The following is an 18,532-nucleotide window of genomic DNA, read 5'->3' as shown; positions in this document are numbered from 1 at the left end:
TTAAATTCCACTAATTTCATACCATCTCTAAACCTTTTTTGAAATCCCATGTACTTCAACATAAACTCCTTATTCTGTTTCTTGCCAAAAACAGAACACATCATGATAACGGTATAATTTACCTTCGCCTAATACACATTTTTAATGAATGGAGCTGGGACGCATCATCATGTAACTCTCGGAACCTTGCTCAGTTAGCTGTTAGCTCCGTTATTTAGCTAAGCAGGACTGTGATGTCCACCAGCTGCTAACAGCTAACGTTAACTAGCTCTCCCCCTGCCGATTTCAACGCAGCTTTGTGACATCCCTAGTACCTGTGACATCCAACATCATAGCACTGCTTTTTATGCCATCTGAGCCAATGTGATCCACAAATCCTTGCATGTAAACTATATGCCTAATAAAAAATTGATGCAGTATCACATAACATAATATTGCGATACTCAAGTGTATCAATATTTTCTTACACTTGTTTCCTTTTATAATCACAGTCTTGTTTTCAAGCATGTAAGAATGTTTGTTTCCCTACAGCTGTGTTTCCCTTCCCTGCAGGAGAGTTCTCCCAGTTTCTTTAAGCCTTATTCTTCAGAATCCTTATAGGCTACCTTTACTTACGGAGTAATAGATGGCTGTGTTTCCCTTTTCCCATTGGAGCTATCCTGTTCCCAAGTCAGATGGCCATCTAGCCAACTTGTTCCCATGTCAGGTATTTTGCCTGTCTTCTTATAGGCTGCTTTTAAACAGGCTATTATTACACAACAGACAATGCCCATTTAAGTAAATACAAGCATCAGACCAGAATTCAATATCAAAGTCTCGGATCGGGACTGGGCCCTAAATAACTTGATCAGGACACCCATACTGATCATAAAGCAACTTAAATCAGTTTAGTGGTGTGATGCTTTACTTTACTTGAGGGACCACAAAAAAAGATGGGTATGTAATCATTAAGTAATGGTGCACTAACAACTAAATATGATGCACCACTTTAATTATATCATTATGGTATATCACAATTAGGCTATATCAACTTTAACTTAAAACAAATAATGAGAAAAACAGAAATGTACCCAGGTGCACCCTCAAGCAAAACAATAATGAATCAATGTCAAAAAGAGATAATAGTGACCCAAAAGACGTAGGTCCAATTATGTAGGCTGCCTTATTGAACCTACCATTCTCACATAATGACTCTCAAAAAAAACTATAATAATACTATACTATAATATAAACATTTCTGAACACGCTACAGTCCAGACTACAAATAAAAGTTAGTTATGCAAATACTCACGTACTATATGCATGCATATATTTCTGTAAATGTACATGTATACATACTGTACGTGCAGGCACATTAAGTATAAATGCATTAAAGTAGTATGCAGATGTACAGATATATGGGAACTAGGGCTGCAACTAACACATTTTCCTCACTGAGTAATGGTGCTGATTATTTTCCGACTAATTGTTTGGCCAATAGTGAAAAATTTAATTAAACGTGTTTGCTGGAAAACTGATGTGAATAATAAATCCATTTTCTAAATTGTTGCCAAATATTTTTCTGTCAGTCAACTAATTGTTTCAGCTCCACTAGGAACTAATCATAAGATACTGGCAGTGGTCACAGACTACTAACAGTACAATTGCTTAAGTATGCCTACTGTCCTCAAGTACACTTTTAAGGTACTTCACTCTTATACTCTAACTCGAGTAGCCTATATCCATTGTATTCTACTTTACAGTTCTACCCCATACATTATGGAGAAAGAAATGTGTTCTCTTTACTCCAATACATTTATTTGACAGCTACAGTTACTTTTACAGATTTAATTTGTATTCAAGGCATAGCGTTATCTTATAAAAACATGTAAAAAGTAGTTCAAATTAGCTCCAGCTGCAACATTAAAATCTTGCTTACATGGTACATACTAATATGTATAATAATGTAAAGTTCTGAAAAGATCCATTCTGCATCATGAGAAATGCTAATATTTGATTGATTTTACTTATTAAAGTAGTAGATTAAGTTGTGGTATTGCAACTCAAAAAGGTATCTGAATACTTCTTCCACTACTGGAAACTGGTAGCAACTTAACATGACATTAAACTACAGGAATATTCAATAATTGGGTCTAGCAGGAACTAGTAACTACTCAGAAATGCCGGTGCCTTATTTTAAAGTGTTACTCTTAAATTTGAAATGTTGTCTGACAGTAACACCATCAACGCGTTGTCATTTCAGCACCAGCTCAAGCGGAGAGCACCATTCCTACATCTGCGCGCGCACATCGTCATGCAGCCAAAACAGTGAGCAAACTGTTTCCACTGGGCGTGCTGGGAATAAATGACAGTTTATCCGCCCGACAGGAAAACAGATAAACTGCCAGCCACACCATGGCTACAAAACACAAGTAGGCCCGTCTAACTGGGCAGACGTAGGTCTAATTTTAGTGAAAAGAGATGTGAAAACGCTCTCTGCTTTTTCTCTCGGTGGTCTGTCGTTTTTACCCCACAGTTCTTCACACCGAGGCCCCTATGTCAACACTGAAATCAACACATGTGTTGTACAAACATCCTACCATGTCGCTACATGTCTCTAAAGCCTGTTGTTACCGTTACAAATCTCAGCCTCCTACCTTCTCCTTGGCTTTAACGGTCGGGATGGACGGTAGCAACCCGTTGATGCTGTGACCCCCCATCCTCTTCCTGCCTCTGCCGCTCGCCATATCGTTGTAAAAGTAAACCGCCACGGCGCCTCCCGTTGCAAGACACATCCCGACAGCCAAACACTTCCGTACCCTTCCTCCACTGGCCGTCTGACCACCGAGGAGCTCGGCTCTCGCCGCGGACCGGATGTTTAGCTTACCGGCCAACGCTGCCACTCTGCGGAAAGCGGCCATTGCTGCTGTTGTTGTTGCTGCTGCCACTGTGCTGCTGTGGTACAACTTTGCAGGCAGCAAAAAACTATCGCCTTTCATCGCGAGATTTTCGGGCACTCTGTTGATGCTGAGGCTGAGAGCAAAGTCCCTGGAGAGGATTTGATGCTTCACTGAGTGAGTGATTAATTTAAACCGCGGTCAATTATAAACAATAATCTAGTAGAAGATAAACAATCGACTCAATTCATCCAGTTTACATTAGTAGAATTTAACCAATAAACTAACATGAGCCTAGACATTAAATTCAGTAACATAAAACTGATAATAGCCTACTAATACAAACTTTAAAGCTAAGACATCAAATCTTAAAGTGTAACTCATCAGCTGGATATCACATTTCACCAGTCCTATTACTACCAGCGGTGGAAGAAAGCCATATCCGATATTTTGCTTTATTAAAAGTCCTACATTCAATGTTAAGATGTTTTGTATGTCAAATCTTAATACACAAACTAACCACTATGGCTGTCAAATATAGTAAAATACAAGTATAAAGTATCAAAAATGGAAATACTCAAGTAAATAACTATCTCAAAGTTGTATTTAAGTAAATATACTTTCCACCACTGGCTAGGCTAATACTCTCACAAGAAACTGGTAAACAGGACTGCATGCTGTAACATAGGCTACAAGCAAAATCTAGCAAATCACATATTAGCTCAAATATCTTTACATCTTGGAACAAACTTGAAAGACATCTCGGTTTACATGGGGGGAATTCTAAGTGACCAATGATATCAACAATCTTCACTTTTCATTGAGGGTCAATGTGGTATCACATTTCCAGTGGGAAGTTCAGGATCAAAGGAGCTAATGGAGAGCAGATATCAAACGAATATCAAAGATCAACTCTTCATTTAAGTCTTTACATGTAAGACTAATGTTAACCTGATGGGGCTTTTCTTATGACTTTGATGCTGGGAGAATAAAGGAGAGAAGTCTAATAGATGGGCTTGTCACCTGCTCACACATGAAGCACAGTGGATCACGCTAACCTATGAGCTCCATTTAGCCAAGAGTTGAAAACAGATCAAACAATGACTATCAAAACCTTTTAGTACAAATAAACCCATGAAAAGGTTCAATATAGCTATTAAGCCCTTAATTTGTTCCTTTAATTTCACAATCCAAACACAATTTGCCTATTATGGTGGCCAATCATATAGGTGCCCTGATTTGTTGAGTTATGGTGATGGAAATGTTTAATAATTAATGCAAAATTACAACTGACCAGTAAGAAAAATCCTCAGATGATGAATGCATACAATTTTGACATGTAATTTAATGAATTTGACAAAGATCGTATTCAATATTGACTGTTGCATAAAATCTGTCAATTCTAAGTATTTACATATAGCTCCAAGCAGAAACACATTAGGTCCTGCACCCACATATAATGCCAGTGTGTCCAATGAGGGACAAAAGCCATTGTTGTGGTTGATTTATTTTTTAACCCCAGACCTGAATGGGGATATAACAGTGGTAAGAGTAAAATCTCAGATACTTATGCATTTTCAAAGTGGCATATAGATTAAATAATGATGGAATTAAACAGGTCTGCATTGTGATAGGGGCCTTCTGAATCCTGCTTTCAAGGAGGACCCCTGGAGTTCCCGAGACCCATGTTTGGAAACCACTTGCATTAATAACCTCTAGGCTACTTATTCAGTTATTCCATTATCCAGGCATTCGATTAGGTTGTAATTTATTTGTGTGTGCGTGTGTGTGTGTGTGTGTGTGTGTGTGTGTGTGTGTGTGTGTGTGTGGGGGGGGGGGGGGGGGGTATAACCCTGGGGGCCTCCTCCTCTATGACTGCTATGTTGGCTACATGGTTGCCTTCACTCTCTGTCCCATGTCACAAACAGGGCAGTAAACCAACAGAGAATATATTTTAAAGCAAACCATGTGACCCTGGGAACTGTTTACTTGCACCTTGTGTGCAGAAATGTGGCATTGTAGTTGACATCTTCATTGTGGCCAGGTCGATATCCAATGCGTCAGGATCTGATCAGCCTGGAGGCGATTCCGATCGATCGTGTCCCCTTTAAAATTATCTTAGATTTTTTTTTACTGGTCATAAATAGTAATGAAGCGAGGGAGGAGGAATCACACCACGAGCATAGATGGCCACTCAGTTTATCACACATTGTCTTACACATGCACACAACCAGTGTACATCCACGACATAATATATACAGGCCTACATATAAATAGATGAGCACGACAGCAAAAATAAAACAATGCCTGTGTATTCTCTCATGCTGCGCTGCACAAATCGACACGAGTACAAAATGACCTGCGTATAGTGACCACACGCGCACGCACACAAACATCTCTGTACCTTCAACTCATTTATCAACAAAACTCCCAAGGGAGGGGGCAGCTGTGAGCCCGCGTGCGTTTGTGTGCGCGAGTGCGTGTCTGTATAGCTGCCAAAATCAATGCCATATAGGCTGGAACATGGAACATGGCCCCTGTACCACTGCTTAGATAAAAACCAGAATCTTAAATCAAACATGCAAACTGCGGGTTGACCCCAAGCAACGCAGATCTGAACAAATGATATGGCATGAATGAAGAAAATATGTCAGATTTAATATTTTTTCAAGGCAACAGGTCAAAATCCCATTTGACATTAGTCTGACACAAAATACCTCATGACATTCTGATGCTTTTTTTTCTGCAAATTAAGCATAATTATATTATATTTAATTTAATTATAATAAGTCCTTCTTACAGAAGGTGACCATTACATGATGGCATTTGTTACACAAATATATGGCCAATGCAATATGTTCAAACCTATTATTATTATTATTTTTTAAAGATGTAGGCTATATGCATAACTCCGTACATTTACATAAATATTAACTTCTGAAGCCCTTCAAGTGTCAAGTGTCGGGGTATTATCTGAGCTTGCAGTTCAAACAGGTATATTCCCCTCTTCTGGTTGTTATTGCCTGATCCCCTTACAAGATCGCTGCACTTTGAAGCCTCTGTGTCTTTGATTCGTCTTTTAAGACCACAATTAAGGCTATATGGGCTCCTGCGCTGTTCAAAGCACAGTGGAAAGATCAATGAAGGGATTGACAGTCAAGTGATGTCGTTTGCACAGGTGTGTGTGGGTGCGTGTGTACGATTGTGTGTCTATATTTGTGTGTGTGCGGGAGCTGTAAACGTGCGGCTGAGTTACATAAAACGGGGGCAATAAATCAACAGCCGAGTGCGAAAATTACGCAAATGGGGGCTTTCCTCTCTCTCTCTTTCTCCCGCTGCACCTGAGTCATGTCGAAACGGGGGCGTGGGGTTGTAAAGCGTTTAGGGGAATGGCAATATCACTTTCATGCTGTTTGACATAAACACACTCTCTATGTCCATTTCACACCCACGTTGCTGATGAGATGCACACTCCTCTCTCACACACACAGTTAAATCTGCAAATGCTGAAGTGCCCATGAGCAATATGAGATTGCGTCTATATAAGCTTCAGTAATGCTGCTGTGTAGCTGCATGGGAAAGCGAAGGGGGAAAACCCTCCAATGCTAATTTGTATTTGTAGTTTTTAATTTCCTCTCAAAGTCCCCGCGCTCTCTGCACTGAAATTGAACATCAAAGGTGAGAGCAGAACGATGAGCAGAGGGATGCAGTTAGGGGTTTCAAACAGGGAACCGATTTGAGCCATAAAGGGAGGAGAAAGGGGTGCATTTGCATAAAAAGGCAACTCGGGGTGAATTTCCATAGGGAGTATTGCGTTGGAGTGCAGTGTGCTGGTCTCACTGTGCTACACGCTGCTGCTCAAAGAAGAGCTGAGGGAGCGGAGGGGTACCGCAGAAATAAAAGGCTGGATTGAAGAGAGAGAGAGAGAGAGAGAGAGAGAGAGAGAGAGAGAGAGAGAGAGAGAGAGAGAGAGAGAGAGAGAGAGAGAGAGGAAAACCCTGAAGTGCGCTGGAGCAAAGGGGAGTATCCCGAGGTGAGGAGGAGAGAGAGGCAGAGGATTGAAGAGAGGGATAAATAGCAGAAGAAGAGAGGGGAAGAAGGGACACGGGCTGCTGCAACCGGGGATACCTGCATACGTCAAGATAACGCGGGAGTTTAATCTCAATTAGATGACAATCTAATTAACGGTGCTGGTGACTGCGCCAAAAACGCGCACATTGGAGATTCTCTTCTCCCGCACATCCAACTTTTCTTTTTCTCCTCTTCACGGGCTGACCCTCCCTCGCTGGTTCGTACCGAGGCTCTTCGCTTATCACTTCGATCTCCTGTGCAGTAAAACCGAATCGGCTGTCTTATCTGTGATGGGGGCAGCGGCGGAGGTTGGGAGCTTCGTCAACGGGTTTCTGGACAGCTTTGGCCCCGCGGGTGCAGCTCCGGCTCCCGTTGGCTCTCATTTCGTTCTCACCCCAGCCGGGGCGGTGGACTACAACTCGGTGACCGGACTGATGATGGGGGGACAGGGGCAGCAGCAGGAGCACCTGGTGTCTGCGGAGAGACTGTCCCGGAGCCTGGCGGACCTCAGCCATCTGAAGGGGATTCTGAGGCGGCGGCAGCTCTACTGCAGGACCGGCTTCCACCTGGAGATCCGTCCTGACGGCACCGTGCAGGGCACCAGAAAGGACCACAGCAGATTCGGTAGACACCACTTCTCAAATAAAGCTATATTCATCATTATTATCATTTTAATTGTATTATTATTATTATTATTATTATTATTATTATTATTATTATTATTATTATTATTATTATTATTATTATTATTATTATTATTATGTTATTGTTATGATTATTTTCTAATTATTAGTAATAGTAGTATTAGTAGGCTTACTAGTCTATTTCTGATCGCTATACTGGAACTGGTACTGGAACACACCATCGCACACAAGAAGAGATAGCTCAGTGTAATGTTTAAATGATTGTTAAATTAAAACTATTAATATAACATAATAATCATGCTACTTCAGCCATACAGGTTACTATAATCAATGCAAGTGAAGTATAGCACACTGTGATGGCAGCTGCTGCTATAACACTGAACTGTAGTCTATATGGTGCTAACAGTAAATGTTATAATGCATCCGGAGAAACATCATTTATGTAGATTTATTTAATTTATTTGAAAGATATTACAAATAAGTAAAACAATAACAGTAAACATATAGTTAAGTCTTAATATAACAATTAGCATTAACAATATAAATAGACAACCTAAATATAGGATATATTATATGTCTGAAAAGGAGTAGGAAGAAGTATACACTTATATGCTTCAACCCCTTCTCCCGCAACAAATCAAACAATTAACTCAATAGTTATCATATTTGCAACAAGATGAATAAGCTTTCCAGATGGTCATTGCTTTGAGTATTTCATGTTTGCACTTTTTTTTATTACAACATTTCCTCTTTGAGATTAGATGAGAAGCTTTTCTTTACTTTTACCAGCCTATCTTCACTGATCAAGATACACAGCTGTAGCTTATGGCAGATCAAAAGTAGACCTTTTAGATTTCTTTTAGTGCTGCAGGCTGTAGCACTCCTGGCACTTGATTTATTCCATTTGAGCCTTGGATGTAACTTCATGCCAGAGGCCATTCCAGACACCCAGCCTTGCTTGTCAGAGTCAGCTGGTGTGGATAGAGATATGTACTCTACTTTTTTTGTATTGAGTGCAAGTCCATTTCAGTCTCACAGTCGATCCTTCTTCAGATATGTTACATTTGTCTTATCTAAATGATCTCCCATATACATGCTATTAGGATATTGTACAAGAAGCCTTGGAACAAACCTTTGCAAGACTTTTGTTTTACTGTATCTAATACTTAAAAGTGATGTTTATGTGTGTTATCAGATGTGTTGATGATGTCGTTTTGAACAAAAGTGTCTGACAAGTGAATGTTATGTAATGTGTGCAGGTATTCTGGAGTTCATCAGTCTAGCTGTGGGACTGGTTAGCATCAGGGGGGTGGACAGTGGCCTCTACCTCGCCATGAACAGCAAGGGAGAACTGTACGGATCGGTGAGTACACACACTTGTACTACACACTGAACACACACATCTATCTGCACATAGATATTCATTTAAACCTTGTGTACTGTACCAATTCGCAAAATATCTGGCGGCCAGCAGGTGGCACATTATGCATCAATAAACTCATCTTTTCCTCTGCTTATCTTTCTTTCTGTAGGAGAAGCTCTCAGCAGAATCCGTCTTTAGAGAGCAATTTGAAGAAAACTGGTACAATACCTACTCATCTAACATATATCGGCATGGAGAAAAAGGTGCATTTTACTTTGTTGCTCTGAACAAAGATGGGACATCCCGGGATGGAACGAGGTCGAGGCGACATCAGAGGTTCACTCATTTCCTACCGAGGCCTGTCGACCCGGATAGAGTACCAGAGCTATACAAGGACATACTGGGCCAGAGCTGAGACTGTAGGACCTTGTCAGAGCGGAAAAGCAACCCAAGTGCACCTAATCCTAACCCCTTCTTGAGGGAGATGGAAAATGTTGTTGATCTGTACAAAATGGGATCATAAAAAGTGCACAAAATCAACACTCCCCACCAATGGCGTGGAGGAAGGAAACTAGCCGGGGAGTTTGACTGAACAGCACCAGGGATCTTCTGTGGAAGATGTGAAGGCCCCATGACAGATATAGACAGCTGGGCCCCTAATATTGTCCCTTTACCGGCTTATGCAGAAGCCGGGGTGGTCAAACAGATGATTTTTTGAATTTTGTTTGAATTTCCACTAGTTAAATCCAACTACCTGCTAGTCTAAACTGCATGTTCAAGAGGACAAAAGTGTGGGAAGTACTAGGGGAGATTAACAACTGGCTGCTAGTAGCTTTTTACTGCTGTGGCTGGAGAGTCTTGTCCATTAAGCTGTTTCAGTTATTTTATTCAAAACACTATTGTGGCTGCTAAGTAAATGATTTATTAAAATGCTTATGTGGCTGGTTTACACAAAAAGGTAGTTTCATGCACTGGAAATCAGCCATGTCTGTTGTGGGAATCGGGTCTTAATCGGACTGACTGTTGAGATCGCATGGATGGATTCACTTTGAAACTGCTTCAAAGAGGGATGCTGCTCAGAAAATATGACTTTTCTACAAAGTGCATGAGAAACAAGAGAAGAAGAATGGATTCAATGGAGTGTAATAAGGACTTCTTCTGTGGTGTCTTGTGGCGGAATACTGCGTGTTCTGTTGGAACTCTTGAGACTCATTGTAGAATCCAGTGAAGGAATTCTGTAGCGCCCCCACTGACTGCAGTCCAACAACGAGCACGGGACCGACAAAGATGCCTTTAAAAACCTGTTGACAGATTGTATTCTTATTTATGAGTTTTTGTTTCCTAGGACATACAGTATATTTATTTCATATATTTATTTATTTTGAGAATATATTTTTACAGGTATGAGATAAAATAAAAAAAGATATCCAGAACAAGCCATGAAAGATTTTTCTTATTTGTTGTTATTGGGTTAACTTGATCTGTTTGTCTGCTAATCTGGAGTTGTTGTTGGAGCAACAAGTCCTTAACCTTAAAGTTGGTGTCCAAAATAATTAAAAATAAAGAGGATGGTCCAAGTCAATGCAGCAGACTTTTAGTCAAGCGTCAAAAACCCTAGATCCTAAAAAGTCCCACAATTCCTGAAATGCAACTCGTTTGTTAGCCCCTCCTTGCCTGGTAAACTCTAGGGGTGTAACACTCTGGATCGATATATGGATTCATTGATCAACAATCCAATATCATTGATGCAAAGTGAAAACATCGATAAATCTCATCATATTTAGGATACGCCCTTATTTTTTTATTCTTAACAAATAAAAAAAAACATTTGCACTAAAACATGAGAAGTTCTGGCACTTTATAGTGAACAACAGTTTATAAATATATATAAAAATTGATTGTTGTTTTCCATTTAAATGTCTGGAGGAGCCCATTAATAAAATTGTCAAATCATATTTTAGTAGCTTTTTGATTTTGTTGAATAGGCATATGATATTGTCTCATATATATTGCAGACCCCTGAATTGATCAAATCAAAACTGTATCGTGGCAAAAAATTGGAAATCAGCAAATATTGTATCTTTGTCCAAAGAATCAATATAATATCGTACTGTGATGAAACTTGTGATTTACACCCCTTAACGCCCAGTTTGCGTAAAATATCTGTCGACTTCAGGCCCAACCCTCACGTACTCAAGTGATGCCACAGAAGACATGACACAACTGTATACAGGCTAAGTATACAGTACTCCCCAGGTAAACTGACTTTAATATAAAGTTTCTATATGGCAAAGCACAAACCTGCACATTGCAGATTCCATATAATGTAATTTAGATGTCGACAATTTGATTGCCGTACTTGTGCCGGTTGACAATTCTCATAAAGTTAAAAACAGAACCAGTGAGATAAAGCACTGTAACAGCCTGGATTTATTGAGCAAATAATAAAGAATTGGGTCAGTTTCTGTCTAATCCTGCTGATGTATGGCTCACTCCTAAATTTACTACAGAAATGCAAATAGCTTTTCTTAGCTGTTGCTGACAAACTGTGACTGTGGACCACCAATATGGCTGCCTTGTTAAAGGTTGGATGTTGCTAGTACATATAGCATCATCTAGTAGCTCATATCTCCTATAATATCCAATACAAATAGAGGGCTCGGTTGTTATTTTCAAACCATAAGGAAACAAACATTAAACTACAAATGTCTCCATGTTTTACATGTGTAAAATTAAAACCTTGAATTATAGATTAACAACTATTACTCTAAAGTATGTTAAGTATTTTAGGAGGAGACAGACAATGAATGTGCAACTCTCTTAGGTACAAAATAAAGCCAGGTTAAATAGTTCAGTTTCATGCATTTTTATATTTCTAAATTGTTCTTGTGGTCACTTTCCAGTGTTATTGTGGAGAATCTTTAGTTATATATTATTACAGACTGTAAAAATGTGTCACAAAAAGACAGAAAGGAGGAGGAGAGACATTGGAAAAGAAAGAACGAGAGAGAGGTGACAAATGGTTAAGAGTATAGTTCAACTAAAAGAGATATAGTAATGGGATTAATGGGAAAGGAGGAGAAAAATAACATGAAGTCATCAATGTGAAGAGACTGCACGCGTTTCCTCTGACAGACACTGCAATTAGACAAGTGACTGGCAGGCCAAGTGCACTGCTACGCTCTTTCATCCTCCCCTTCATCATCCCTTCATCTCTCTCACCATCCGTATGTCTTGGCTGAGTCATCCCTTCTTCTTATGACACCTGAGACTGAATTGACCAGATGTCACTCTGGCATAGGTGAGAGAAAGAAGGCTACGAACAGGAGTGCTAGAGTTGGGAAATTATGTAGCAAGGCAGAAAAAGACGAGTATGAGAAATAAGAGGGTAATTGTTTAGCAGCCTATTAAAGGCAGCTCTGTGTGTTGAGTTTCAAAGACCAATTTTGATCAGTTGACAAAACAATCACACCTCAAGATCAAGTTAGGAGCTGTTCCAGAGCTTTCAATCATATGATGATAATTTCATGATACAATTGAAATGTAAATATCAACAATTAGCGAAATTCTTTCCCATACAGTGATTATCCAATCACAACTTAATATTAAGTGTGCCAAACATTTCGGTTAGTTCTCATTCTTAAAGCTTTTCCGCTGAATGAAACACATTTGTCTGTAAACTAGCATCCAAACAGGACTATGTCAGATACTGTAAGGGCTAACTAGCTCTTTACAGTAGGCCTGCAAAAGAAATGCTGCTCCTTGTACATTGATCATTAGCTGTTGCAGATGCTACCTTTTTGTCTAATAGTTTAGCGTCAGTCTTTTAACAGGATATTATATAGTAAGCCACCATCAACATTGAAATCCCGGTTTTCAAGCAACTCAGCTAACAATAATAGCTAGCTCGCTACGATAAAATATGCTAGCAACAGTTGTTATTTCAGCTGGCAAAATGGGTGTTTGCTGGCTTCAACTAAAGATCTGCTTCTGTTTACAATGTGTGAAGTTAAGGACCCTGTCTTTAAAAAAATATTAAGAATTTAGAGGGTTATATCTGCTCTCACTGTCATGCAGTTTCCATCCAAATGTATCAAAAACTGTTACCAAATTTCAAAGAATCTGCAAAAAGAAATAAAATAAAAAATAGTTGTTTGTATCTATACTACCATTATGTGATTAGTAGGGCCTTGAGTTGAGATGTTTAGGGAATATCTGTGTGCATGTCTATTTGTGCGTTTATAAGTATTTCAATAATTAAAGTGTAATCAGATTAAGGTAAAGTGTAGTGAAACTGGAGTAAGCATAATTTAGTTACCAGAGCTCAGTAACTTGTCAATCTTTTGAATTACCTTGGCGCACCTTAAGCCCTCTTTGCACGGCACTAGAATTACCTGGGGACCACGTGTGATGTAGGAATTTACCTCCACATAATGTGAAGTAACCTTTGTTCTACTTTGCACAGGCTAAGTGCTCTAACAGACTCTATAGGGTTATGTGAGTGAAGTACAATGCTTGAACCCCCTACTGTGACACCCACAGGACCCCTGTGCGCTGGGGATGGGAGCGAAAACCCTTAACAAAGCCTGACTGACCTTACACAAGCAGAGCTTAGTGCTGCCTGTCAGCCTGTGCTCTTCAACATCTGGCCTATGTTTGCCTGACACTGGGGAAACACCAGTTCTGTCAGATTTGTCTCAAATTGTTTTATGTCTCCAGCTGCATTTCACATCAAGGAGATATTGCCATGTATAGGTCGGTGCCAGCATACAGGCTCATCAGCCCGGCAATATGTTATAGATAAGATTACAGGGTGCTGCAGTTCACATCTGCCCAGTTGTGCAGGCAGGAGCATGGTCACATTGTGTCTAGTTAAGACATGGTTCAGTGTGTGTATAATCCGCTGATAAGGGTATACAGTGTAGGATGAGAACATCAGAAAGACAGCGCCTGAGTACCAGCATACGTTCACTGACTGAGAGTGTATGACACACACACACACACACACACACACACACACACACACACACACACACACACACACACACACACACACACACACACACACACACACACAGATCATAAAACCCTCGCAAAAAAAGATAGAGAGGTATGACTTGAAAGTTTGTAAGAAACAGGTGGGTTTCTGAGAGGAAGAATTAGAAAAAAAAGCTGCATGTGGGTTTTTAGTGTTGCCGGCCTGTCAGGTTACAATCTTCCTTTGAAGTGTGTGTGTGTTTGCAGGAAGGGGGAGGCATGTTTATGTGAGTCAAAGTGACTGCGTAGATTCATGTCAGTACAACTTCTGTGTGTGTGTGTGTTTGTGTGTGTGTGTGTGTGTGTGTGTGTGTGTGTGTGTATGTGTGTGTGTGTCTGTGTCTGTGTGTGTGTGTGTGTGTGTGTGTGTGTGTGTGTGTGTGTGTGTGTGTGTGTGTGTGTGTGTGTGTGTGTGTGTATGATCTGTGAATCTGTGTGAAGGTGAGCCAGGGGTTCTCCTGACTAGAGGGCTGTCTGACTGATGTGTGAAGGCTTGTGTGTGTGTGCGTGTGTGTGTCGCTGTACCTCCACCTCCTCTCCTCCCTCGCTGTCTGTCCTGTGTGGGGTTTTCCATCGACTGGTTAGATCTCCACTGTTGGATCCAGCAGGTAATGGTCCATGCAGAAATAACCAGAGCAAGACAAGAGAAAAAAATGCTTATCTTCTCTTTTAATAGTTTCACCACTTCCTTGCATCTTTCCTGATCATTTCCTCAGTGTGCTGTTCAATAAAGCAAGAAAAGCATCTAATATTTAAAGCCCAAATCTGTATACAAGCAATGCTGAAATCAGTTTGAAGTTAAAGGAATACTTCACCCACAAAATTACCATTTGTATACCAATTAATCACCCCGTGTTACCTTCAATTCTTGAAGAAAACGTGAGTCTTGCATGGTGAGCAAAGAATAAAAAAACTGAATTGGAGTAAATAGATGCCTGAGTTTAACAACAGCAAAACTATATCAAAACATTTGTTTACAAACTCTCACACAACTCGTGCAATAAATTGCAAGTCTCATTTATCCAGTCGTATGCTCACTTCCCAAAAACATGCATTTTTTGCTAAAATATTACTATTAAAAATACTGCTGCATAAACAGTCTCACACTTGTGTTGGCATGCTACTCTGCCATTGTTTGTCAAAAGTGTATTGTAATAGTTAAGTTTTAGCAGGTAGTGTTGTGAAGTAGTATGGTCGTTTTGTGGATGTAAGTATTCCTTTAAAGATGTAAAATAAGGCTTGGCTGACAGTAAGAACAATGAGCATTTTAAGCCCCCCAATGATTTATTTGTTATTATAGAGAATTTGTCAGATTGAAAACAGTTCAAACACTTTTCTGTCATTGTCCCTTCTGTGTGCCATAAAGTGTGTGTGTTTGTGTGGTTTTTGTTTTTCTCAACAGGCAGGTGTAGAAGTCAGTGATCTCTGCTGGTACGTATCTACGTCGACACAGGTGTTCTTCCTGCAGTCGTCAAGACGCACACACACTTAAGGCGTGCGTGCACAGTCTGTCATCGCCTCTCTGTGCGTGAGATTAATGGTGCTGTGTGAATGACTCAGCTGTGGTGAATTCAGACAAAAAAAAAAAAACGATGTGTCCTTTCCAAATTCTTAGACGTATCAGACAGCCATGAACTCATCCAACTTTTGACTGACAAATGACTTAACCTCTTCAACTCTGGCATATCCACTAGTGGCTCCATCTTCACAAATACACCCACCAAACTTAAACTTATATTCTATTGAAGATCCTAAAATTGCAGCATACAGTATCTAGGTGTTGCACTCTACATTTGACATACAGAGTTCCAATGTGTTTGTGATGATTGAAACAGGGAACGAGGACTTCAAACGCTAATCCATGTGCATTTTGTTTTAGGGAAGCTTGTGGTCATAGGTGTAGCAGTTGAACTTGAAGGGAAAGATCATCAATAAAAGAAACCAATGTTGACTGTTGGCAGGACATGAACCACAGTCTCTGGTGTTATATAGTCACTTAGTATGCCAGACCATGCACCTTGTCTAAACACACACCTTTTGCAGCTGTAGCCTATAACATCACACTACCTGGTGAACATTTAAATGTAGCAGCTAAATAATTATTCCCTCAGGAGTTCGTAGAGAACAAAACAGAGTTAAAGGAGGTTGAATATTGCACTTACATTCACCAAGTAGGTGAACACGACTGCAAATACAATGTGAACGCTGCTCTGCTGAATGTGTAAAAAAGCAACTGTTCCACGTTCTTTATATTAACTTATAAGGGGAAAACGAGTTAATATTGTTTTTACAGCTCGTTTCCACTGCCCCCAAGTGGCTAGAAAAATCAGTCATTAAAACATTCAAGAAAGCTAAATAGATACATTGTATTCAATATGTACTTAATTAAAAATCTTGCAGACTACTAAGCTAAAGTATCATTATTATGGAAAGGGAATACGATTCAAATAATAGAAAGTACAGGCTAAACTTTGTGAGGAATTTGGCCAAAACAAGTGTTAAATTATCTGAGAAGACACAACAATACGCAGTCAAAACCACATCACAGGCTAAAGTAAACCAAGTGCACCTCCACACCCTCTTGCGATTTTCTCTTGGTCTGTTTCAATGAAAGAGTGTTACCTGACATATTGCAGATGAAAGATTCACACCGGTGCAAATATTTTCAACCCTGTTATCATCGACAGTTCACAAGCAGCCGTAGAACATGTCGTCGAGCAGAAGGCACCGTGCAGATTCCATGTCAAATACCCATCTAACCACTGTCTTCAGCTCATATCCACAAACCACAATTTACAAACATGGAATAACATTGGGCAGAAAGCTAGTTCTTTCAGATCCCAAGATATTATAGATAACATGTAGTAATATTCTTTTATAAACAACTAAGTTTGTTTCTTAGACGGTCATGAAGATTAATGCTATTTGTTTACAATCGGTGTTAACTTTAAGATTTTCATCGGCCCTAAGGTCACAAAACAGTGCCAGCTCATACAGAATAATTCCCTTTTAAGTTATGTAAACATATCAACAAGCCATAATTGGTGGTGCAAGGGTTTTACATGAAGTCAGTGTTTGTCTATAACACAAAACTGTTTCTACCTGATAACTTTAATTAATTTAGCTGACTGAATTATGATCCCGTAATGACCCCGTAATGCATGTTTGCCAGTTAAATGAACAACAAACTCAGTTGAACCTGCAGGTGTGAGCTTCTTTTTTCTGTGTTTTTTTCCTGTTCAGGAAATGCTCATTGTGACGATGAATTCAAGCAGAATAACCACTTAAACTGGAGGAGCTGGACTTCCTTTATAGGACTAAGCACATTTAAGTTAATTTCCTCTTTTTAAATGCAGTCCATGGGAAATCTGCAGGCTCTTATTTCTGAATGTCAAATGACTGAGGAAAGAAAGATCAAATAAAAATCCAGCCACACATCCTTTAGGTTTACTAAGTTATTCAAAAGGTGGGAAAATGGGTTCTCACTATTTTTAATATTTAATTAGACATGTTTATATCAAAACAACACCAAGACTCAACAGCCATGATTGTAGCTCTGTGAGGCTGCATTGCTACATGCTAACATCAGCATGCTTAACATGCTCACAATGACGATGTTAACAAGATATTGTTTAGCCGTTATAATGCTCATCATATTCTCTATACTAGTTTAGTGTGTCAGCATGCTTATACCAATTCTGAAACTTGGGTGAGCGTTTATCCTCTCGATAATTAGCTGTCTGCTGCTAACATTTCTGCTTCAAGCTGCCTTTGATATTTTCTTTAAAACTTCCTGTCATTTATGTGAGCTCACTGAAAGTGAAATGGCAACTTGAGCATGAGTGGAAGTGAAGCGAAAGAGGTATTGGGAAGTGAAATGGTAGGAGGGGAAAGAGGGGGTTTAGAGATGAGACCGCAGACACTTATTCCCCTGTGGTTCTCCCTTGTGGTGAAAAATCATTTATGTGGCTTACGGCGAACATGTTCACTCAATGCTATGGATTCACTGACAAATTCACTCTTAAATTCTTAATAGGAGCAGAAACATCCATTAACATGCCAGATGAGGAAGGGTGCAGGGAGGGAGAAGGTGACAGAGGGAGTAAAATCTGCCACAGTAAAGACAGAAGGGAAGTTTGAAAGATACAACAGAGAAGAATAAATGCAAACATGTGCAGTATATATTATAGTGTATTTACAATGTGTTGGACATACTCTTAATGACAGCAGGTCCCACAACGATATTTGCCTTTGTTAACTTTGTGGATAAACTAAGTTCCAGACGAAGACGATCACAAACAAAAGATTGTATGTACCAATTTATCTAAGACCGACTATTTCAGTATTTATTTCAGTAACCCAAACAACCAACATTCTTTCCCCGGGTAAACATACATGTGGAGCAATATGGGGCTCAGTGTCCAACCAACCAACTCTTTACCAACACTATAGTCAAAGGAATAGTTAGACATTTTGCGAAATACACAAGTCAATTAAAAAAAATGTATTTAGCTCAATATCACAAACAACAGAGGCTTTAC

General features: G+C 39.6%; 2 protein-coding genes across 10 annotated transcripts in view; one reads left to right on the top strand and one right to left on the bottom strand.

Annotated features, from left to right (window-relative positions):
- The window catches only part of micu3a (mitochondrial calcium uptake family, member 3a), a 30,681-nt gene extending 27,762 nt beyond the window's left edge, over window positions 1–2,919 (bottom strand). For all 9 annotated transcript variants that reach the window (XR_003832610.1, XM_029436975.1, XM_029436959.1 and 6 more), the window contains exon 1: window positions 2,637–2,919. Coding sequence is in view for 8 of the 9 variants with exons in the window: in XM_029436975.1 (XP_029292835.1) it covers window positions 2,637–2,900 (264 nt within the window). In the remaining variant the exon portion in view is untranslated. The remainder of the gene's footprint in view (window positions 1–2,636) is intronic.
- Window positions 2,920–7,237: 4,318 nt separating this feature from the next.
- LOC115012147 (fibroblast growth factor 20-like) lies at window positions 7,238–10,334 on the top strand. Its single transcript, XM_029437598.1, has 3 exons — window positions 7,238–7,571; window positions 8,851–8,954; window positions 9,124–10,334. Exons 1-3 carry the CDS (start codon window positions 7,238–7,240, stop codon window positions 9,367–9,369), a joined length of 684 nt encoding a protein of 227 aa, XP_029293458.1. The 3' UTR covers window positions 9,370–10,334.
- The last annotated feature ends 8,198 nt before the right edge of the window (window positions 10,335–18,532 follow it).

Source organism: Cottoperca gobio, chromosome 1 (genome assembly GCF_900634415.1).
Source record: "Cottoperca gobio chromosome 1, fCotGob3.1, whole genome shotgun sequence".
Taxonomy (NCBI): domain Eukaryota; kingdom Metazoa; phylum Chordata; class Actinopteri; order Perciformes; family Bovichtidae; genus Cottoperca; species Cottoperca gobio.
Note: the sequence above shows the minus strand (reverse complement) of the source record. Positions and strands in the feature narration are given on the sequence as shown.

Coding starts and splice junctions, on each gene's coding strand:
- LOC115012147 (XM_029437598.1), top strand. CDS start 7,238: ATGGGGGCAGCGGCGGAGGTTGGGAGCTTCGTCAACGGGTTTCTGGAC. Junction 7,572..8,850: donor AAAGGACCACAGCAGATTCG/GTAGACACCACT, acceptor TAATGTGTGCAG/GTATTCTGGAGTTCATCAGT. Junction 8,955..9,123: donor AGGGAGAACTGTACGGATCG/GTGAGTACACAC, acceptor TTCTTTCTGTAG/GAGAAGCTCTCAGCAGAATC.